Here is an 8,560-nt window from a genome sequence, read left to right as displayed (position 1 = left end):
ATTTATGAAATGCATGCAATGATGGCAAATACAAGATGATCACAGGTCAGTGGTTAGACAGGCTTTGGATCCACTGGCATTGTAAGCATCTCAACGCTTGCAGGGGTCTCCATGTGGCTTCTCCAGCACCCAGGGCTGCATCAGTGTAGGTCCATGTGACTTCTACTAAGGGATGTCTCACAGGATGTCAGCCTTGTCAGTTGAGCATCTCCAAAGGAGTGAGCAGAGTGTGTCTCCCGGCTCCAAGGAGGAAAATACAGGAGTTCCCAGACTTCTCAGGAGAAGCTCATGCCCACACAGGCAAGACTCCACCCCTTAATTCATAATCCTCTCAAATTGACACCAGATTATGTAGCTCCCACACCCACTTATCAGTGATATTAATTTATCAAAGTGTCTATCTCAATTTCCTTGTTTAAAAGTAGGGCAACAGTAGCAATTTTGGTGTTGTTCTGATAACTAATAAAATACTTTGTAGCACATTCTGACCTTGCACTTAATGATCACAAAAATACTAGAATAATTCCTCTTGGTCTGAAACAAGTGGGTGAAATGCCACTAAAAAATATTTTATACGAAGACACACCACAGAAATATATTTGAAAACAAAATGCTGAAGACACGGATCCACACTACGGCACGTAGGGAAGGGTCCATGAACTGCGAACTGCAGGTTACCACCACCATCCAGTGGTAGCAGGCTTGCACTTCAACAGCTTTCGGATGAATGAAACCTATAAGTGATGCTTTGGGATCTATATTTTATAATTGAAACACTTTTTCAGTGAAAATTTTAAATAGTTAAAATATAATTCGATTTAATTCTCCCTAATCAATATAAAGCCAAACATGTTGCTATCAAATCAATGCCGACTAAAACTAATCCATGCATGTAACCCTGGGGAAAAAGGAAATAGATTAGAGTTGCTCATCATGCAGGTACAGGTAAGAAAAATATCTCAATTTGTGCCACAGAAAGGTTCTACTGAGAAGGAACACTGGTTTTCTAGGCTCATAAGGAGCTCATGGTCACTGCCCAGGTGTGCTGACAAAAGGTGAAGTATATAATCCAGTCTTCATTATAATACACAGAGTTCAATTTACCTACAAACCAGTTCACACCAGCAAAACTGGGTCTCTAGGATTTGCTCAAAGTAAAAGGAGATACAATGTGTCAACCATAAATTTAAAACAAATGTATCTGATTTTTACTCTGTTATATAACCCTTGGGGGGAGTAGGTTAAGCACTGGGTTGCTAATGGGGGATCAGCAGTTCAAACACACCAGCCAATCCTTGGGAGAAAGATGAAGCAGATTGCTTCCATCACCACTGACCGCCTCAGAAACCCTGTGGAGCAGCTTCATCCTCCCCCCATGTTGTTGTTAAGTACCACCCAGTCACATGCTCATGGGGCCATTTAATACACTATGACTTGACCAGGAGCCCCTTACTCTTCAGAGTAACCTACTTGCTGTTTAACACTCCAAAGAGGTCTTCTGTAGCAGATTCACCCAATGCAATGGCAGCTTGAATCTTGATCTTTTGATCTCTTGAATCCTGCTTTTTCTTTTCTCTTTTTAAATAATTTCATAGGGGTCTCATATAGCTCTTTTCAAAATACATTCCCTATGTCAAGCACATTTGTAAATTTGCTGTCATTATGATATTCAGATCATTTTATTTCTATTTGAGCCCTTGGCATCATCTCCTCATTTATGTTTCCCCTCCCTCCGACCCTCCCTCCCTCCCTCCCTCCATTCCTTCCTCCCTTCCTCCTGCCCTCCTTCCCTCCTTTCCTCCCTCGCTTCCTCACCCTTGATAATTGGGATTATTATAAATTATCATTATTTTTAAATACTTCTTTTATGAGCCTTTAATGTGGATCTGAGCAAAATGAAATCCTAGAGGTGTCCTTAGAATGTCAATGATACCGAATGGGAGTGGAGTGTCGGTGACATTGGGAGGAAAGAGTATCCATGGAGGGTCAGTGACACACTGGGAGGAGTGGCATCATGAAGTGTCAGTGACACTGGGAGGGAGGAGTGTCAGTGACACTGGGAGAGAGAGGTGACTGTGGAATGTCAGTGACACAGGGACGGAGAGGAAACTGTGGAGTGTCAGTGACCCAGGGAGGGAAAGCTGTCCTTGGAATGTCATGACACCCAGATGGAGGGGTATCTGTGAACTGTCAGTTACACTGGGTGGGAGAGGTCTCTGTGGAGTGTCTGTGATGCTGGAAAGGAAGGGTGTACATGAAGTGTCATTGAGAATGGGAGGGAGTAGTGTCTGTTGAGTGTCAATGACACTGAGAAAGAGGTGTGTCATGGAGTGTCAGTGATATGGGGAGGGAAGAGTGTCGGTGGAGTGACAGTGACATTGTGAAGGAAGTGTGTCTGTGCCATGTCAGTGATGACATCAGGAGGGAGGGGTGTCTCTGGGGTGTCTAACACTTGGTGAGAAGGGTGTTGATAGAGTGTCAGTGACAATGGGAGGGGTCTCCATGGAGTATCAGTGATACTTTGATGGAAGGGTGATCATAGAGTGGCAGTAATACTGGGAAGGAAAGGTATCCATAGAGTGTCAGTGACACTGGGAGGGAAGCGTGTCTGTAGAGTGGCAGTGACACTGTTAATAAGGGGTGTCTGTGATGTGGCAGTGACACTGTGAGGGAAGCGTGTTGTGGAGTGTCGGTAACACTAGTTTGTCCATATAGTGTATTAATGCTGGGAAGGAGGGATGTCCATGGAGTGTCAATGACACTGGAATAGAGGCGTGTCTGTGCAGTGTCAGTGACACTGGGAGGGAGGGGTTTCATGGAATGACAGTAACAGTGGGAGAAGTGTCATCAAGTGTCACTGACACTTGGAGGGGTTTCTTGAGGGTCAAAAACACTGGGAGGGAAGGGTGTCTGTGTAGAGTTAGTGAAACCGGGATAGAAGGGTGTCATGCAGTGTCAGTAACACTGGGAGGAAAAGGGGTAATGGAGTGTCAGTAACACTGGGTGTCGGTGAATTATCATTCATGAACAGTGGGAGGGAAAGTGTCTGTGGAGTGTCAGTAACACTGGGAAGTTATGATGTCATGGGATGTCAGTGATAGGGGAGAGAAGAGAGTCCGTGATAGATCAGTTGCAATGGGAGGGAGGGTGGCATGGAGAGTCAGTGATACTTAGAGCAAAGTGTGTTATGGAGAATCAGTGGAGTGTCAGTGACACTCAAAAGGAAGGGTATCATGGAGTGTTAATGACAGTGGGAAAAAGGGGTGTCATGGAGTCTCAGTAACATTAGGAGGCAGGGGTGTCATGGAGTGTCAGTGACAATGGGAGAAAAGTGTACTGTGGAGTGTCAGTAAATTGGGACAGAGCGGTGTCTGTGGATTGTCAATGACACTACGAGGGTGGAATGTAAGTGATGTGAAAGCAGTGTCATGGAGTATCAGTGACACTGAGAGGGAGGGATGTCATGGAATGTTCATGATGTTGGGAAGGAAGGATGTCATGGGATGGAAGTAACACTGGGAGGAGTTGCTTGGAGTGTCAGTGACTCTGTGAGGGCATGGTATGTAGGTGTCAGTGACACTGTGAGGTAGAAGTATAATGGAGTGTCAGTGACACTGGGAGGGAAAGCTATATGCAGAGTATCAGTGACATTTGGCAGGAAGGGTGGGTGTCTGTGGAGTGTCAGTGGCACTGGAAAGACATGTGTCCATGGCTAGTCAGTAACACAGAGAGGGAAGTTTTCTGAGGTCAGGGACACTGGGAGAGAAGGGTATTATGGAATGTCGATGACATTGAGAGTTAAGGGTATCAGTGACACTGGAAGGGATAGGTGATAAATAACTGTCAGCAACACTTAGAAGGGGCTGTGCCTATGGAGTGTCTGTAACAGTGGAAGGGAAGTTTTTCATTGAGTATCAGTGACTCTGGAAGAAAGGGTGTTGTGGAGTATTAGTGAGACTGGGAGGGAGGGATGTCTGTGGAGTGTCAGTGACACTGAGAGGGAGGAGTATCCTGGATTTACAATGACAATGGGAGGGCGGGGTGTCAATGACACAGAGGAGTGACACTGACACTGGGGAACAAGTGTGTCTGTGAGGTTCCTGTAACACTATGAGGAGGGGAGTCCTCAACTATTAATGACTTTGGGAAGAAATGTGTCCATTGAGTCTCAGTGACAGTGGGAAGGAAGGGTGTCCCTGGGGTATCAGTAACACTGGGAAGTAATGGTGTCATGGAGTGGCAGTGACACTAACAAAGAAGTGTGTCTGTGGAGTGTGAGTAACAATGGGAGGGTGGGGTGTCATGGAGTATCAGTTGCACTGTGTGAGTGAGGTGTCATCGTGTGTTACTGACACTGAGAGGAGAGGGTGCCATCTTTGTAAGTGACAGTGGTAAGGAAGGGAGTCTGTGGATTGTCAGTGACACTGAAAGGGAAGGATGTCATGGTGTGTCAGTGACACTGGGAAGACGTATCCAGTGAGTGTCAGTGGCACTGGGAAGGAGGTGTGTCATGGAGTGTGCGTGACACTGGGACAGAAAGGTATCCATGTGGTGGCAGTCCCAGTTTATTTTCATTAAGGTAAAAATCTCCCAGAGCTGATTCAGAATGATGAAAGGAAAGTGGTACCACAAGGCAGAGGATCACTGGCAGAGAAATTGAGGAGCTGACAATATGCAGTAGATTACAGAATGTAAACTACTAGTGATAAATCAAAGAAAAACAAAATACTAATGGTAAAACACAGAAAAGTAAAATACTAATGATAAAGCAAAGAAAATTAAAATACTACTGATAAATCAAAAGGAAAAATGGTATTGAGTCGGACAAGTGACAAACATGTACCCTTAATATCTTAAAGCTCAACAACCCACATTTAGTAAAGCACCAGGAGCCAGATCCTATCAAACAACTATAAAGTGAAACCAGTTGCCCTCAAGTAGATATCAACTGATGGTGACTCTGAAAGTTAGAGAGTAGAATGGGGATCTATAGGCTGTATTTTCCCTCCTGACACCGTGGATTAAACACTAGCCTGCTTTAGAAGAATTCATACCCGACTAGTCCCAAGGAGATGTAGATTAATGATGTCCCAAATGTCCAACCCTCTCAAGACACAATTCAGCTCAATTTTCTCTCCACTTCACCATTGCCTATAGTCCCTTATGTGTCTGCGTTTTTCAAATTACTACATCATCCCACAGAAACACACAAAAAAAGTAGAAGGAAATGTCTTACTTGTTGGCTGGTGCTCTTCTGGGCAAAATGTGAGCAGCACAGAGACCAGGCTGTGCTGAAAGTTAGGCTAAGGTGACCCAGGCATATGGTCCAAATCCAGAAGTCAAGGAGGTCCAAATATCACAGCAGGACCTTTCCCATCCACCAAAGCTCAGTCAGGGAGTGGAGGTATGGTTTTCAAGTGAGGTGATGATAATATGGAAAGGTATGTTAACACCATTATATAACCAAGGAACATAAGCAATATGGCCTTGTTTTTGCCCAGTACTAGGGTGAGATTTTAGAGATGCCACCAAGGGAACAAAGAGTCCAGTCCAATTCACAATCTCTGCTAAGGTCAGGTCTTAATTCCATTCCATTCCTGCTCCTACATAAAGAATATCCACCAAAATGGAATGATAGTCGCAGGTCTATAAAGTCCAGAATCAATATATATCACATAAGGAATTGTGGCTATGTATAGAGCATAAAAATATAAAATTTCATTAAATATAAAAATTGGGTTGAAATGTAAATGTAAGAGGAAAAAACCATCTAGACTCAAGGACAGATGGCTGATCCAAGGGACACAATAAAGAGGACTACACCTAAGACAGACAGACTATTCCCAACTATACCCAAGACAGATGGCCAATCTAGTAAACAAGATATAGTCTTATACTACAAACATATAAAAAGCCAAAAGGTTAGCACTTAGCGCCCCACTATGGTTAGAGTTCATGTGTGAGACAGCATCTGCTTGCTGCTCATAAGCTTTATTATTTCTTGGTTTGTGGGTGTGAAGATTTATATGTTGACTGTTATTAGAAATATATTTGAAATGTATGTGATTGCTTGAACTTGCACTGTGAAATCACATTAGGAATTATGCTTAGAAGGGCCATATTAATTGATTATAACTCAGCTGCTGACCACAAGGTGGGTGATTCAAACCCACAAGCCATTTTGCAGGCGAAACATGAGCCTGTTTGATCCCTTAACGATTTACAATTTTGGAAACTCAGTACCTGAGAGAGTATGTCTACTCTGTTCCCACAGGGTCATTGTAATTCAAAATTGACTCATGTCAGTGGATTTTGCTTATGTGGGGTTTATTATTTTCATTATCAATTTTTCTTTACAGAAGCAGGTCACAAACTTTTCTTCTACAGAGTCACTGAGTCGATTCAAAAAACCCCTCTCTCTGTCACTGGTGGGGAACAAACCAATGCCCAACTTAGAAACCCTTAAACTACTGTTGACATTGCTGGCTGCAGTCGACTCAGTTATGATGCATAAAAACCCTTGTACAACAGAGCAAACCCTGGCACGCCTGTGCCGACCTCACATTTGTTAAAATGGAACCCATTGTGGAGGGGCTAATATTCTGAATGATATCCAACCATGGTCTGCAGCTATTACAAAAATTTTCAGTCAATTCATCCTCCAGAAGTAGACAAGTTTGGCCTTCTTCATCAAGTTATCTTAGCTCAGAAGCTCAGATGAAGTGTGTTCACCATGGGTAACCCCGCTAATATTGAAAATAATGGTGACATAACTTCCAACATCACAGCAACACAAAAACTATCAAAGGCCAACAAACTGACACACGGGGTAGAAAAGTAACTACATTTGCTCTTAAAATATTTTATTTCTGTCAGGAAATCCTGGGCAGTTTGAGATTCTGCTTCTTGTTACAGCTAGGATTCCATGCAGTATCTTATCATTCATTTTCAGTGATCCTAAACCAGTCCTCAGTCACTGAATTTCTCCTCCTGGGAGTGGCAGATACCCAAGAACTAAGGCCCTTTCTCTTTGTGATTTTCCTCACCAACAATTTGTCATTGTGACCGGGAATGGAACTATCCTGATGATTGTCATCTGTGATCCCAAACTCCATTCACCTATGTACTTCTTCCTGGGAAACCTATCGTGTCTAGATATCTGCTACTCCACCGTGACACTGCCAAAGATGCTAGAGAATCTCCTCTCTCCAAACAAAGCTATCTCCTTTGTGGGATGCATCAGCCAGCTTCATTTCTTTCACTTCCTGGGCAGCACAGAGGCCATGCTGTTGGCTGTGATGGCCTTTGACCGTTTTGTAGCCATCTGCAAGCCACTTCGTTACATTCTCATCATGAATCATCAGCGCTGTGCCCAGATGGCTGGCACTGTCTGGGTCATTGGATTTTCCCATGCTCTGCTGCACTCCATCATGACCTCTAACTTGACCTTCTGTGGTTCTAACCACATCCATCACTTCTTCTGTGATGTTAAGCCATTGATAGAGTTGGCCTGTGGGAACACTGAGCTCAACCAGTGGCTGCTCAATACTGTCACGGGGACCATTGCCATGTGTCCCTTCTTTCTCACACTTCTCTCCTATTCCTGCATCATCACCTCTCTCCTCTTCAAGACCTGTTCTTGCAGCGTGCTTCACAAAGCATTGTCCACCTGCGCTTCCCACTTCATGGTAGTTACTCCCTTATATGTTCCTGTTCTAGTCACACATATTCGTCCTTTCTCAGGCAGCTACATGGACCTGGAATGAGTCACTGCCATCATGTACACTGTGTCACCCCTGTGCTAATCTACACTTTGATCTACAGTTTAAGGAACAAAGACGCGCAGAGGGCTTTGATCAGGGCAGTCAGGTACAAACAATGCCTGAAGGAATGGAGAGAATTCTTCATAGGTATATATAGTAGTCAATGAGGTGATTGAGCTTGGAATTCATACTGCTTCTCAAATCATTTAGGATGTATGCAAAAGAGATACTGAAATGAAATGAATAGGAAAGTCCAGCCCAGTAGGTAAAGGAAACATAAACAAATGGGATATTAGCTGAAGAATCCTCATGCTGATAGGTATTTGAGTTGATGTAACTGATTCTTCATAAATTCTACTGTGCTGATGTCCAAAATCATCTGCAGAAATGTACCTATATTACTCATGTAAAGTACATATGGATAAGATTTTTATTTGTTTACTTCTGTGTTACCTTTAACACACTTCATGAGAACAATAAAATTATTCTCTTTTTGTATTTTGGTGGTTTTCAATTACGGCTATGGCTACCTAATTGTAAAATCAAATGCTAACTCATTTAATTTAGAGTGAATTCTAGAGAGATATGTCATGCTTCCATGATCACCAAGTAATGAGACAAAAATTAAAGAAAATTAATTACAACCACTAATTAACAAAAATGAAAAACCAAGAGTTTATCTAAAGAATTCTGTCCATCTAGCATAGAAATTTTTTTCATAATCACCTGTCCAACTATCAAAGATGATATATGTAAAATGTCCTTAAAAGTAGAATCAAATGGTGAGAAAACCCCCA

General features: G+C 42.9%; 1 protein-coding gene across 1 annotated transcript; it reads left to right on the top strand.

Annotated features, from left to right (window-relative positions):
• The first annotated feature begins 7,085 nt into the window (after positions 1–7,085).
• LOC142437570 (olfactory receptor 12D1-like) lies at positions 7,086–7,766 on the top strand. Its single transcript, XM_075540680.1, has one exon. It carries the CDS (start codon positions 7,086–7,088, stop codon positions 7,764–7,766), a length of 681 nt encoding a protein of 226 aa, XP_075396795.1.
• Positions 7,767–8,560: the final 794 nt, after the last annotated feature.

Source organism: Tenrec ecaudatus, chromosome 1, assembly GCF_050624435.1.
Source record: "Tenrec ecaudatus isolate mTenEca1 chromosome 1, mTenEca1.hap1, whole genome shotgun sequence".
Classification (NCBI taxonomy): Eukaryota; Metazoa; Chordata; class Mammalia; order Afrosoricida; family Tenrecidae; genus Tenrec; species Tenrec ecaudatus.
The sequence above is the reverse complement of the archived record's forward strand: the minus strand, read 5'-3'. Positions and strand labels throughout refer to the sequence as shown.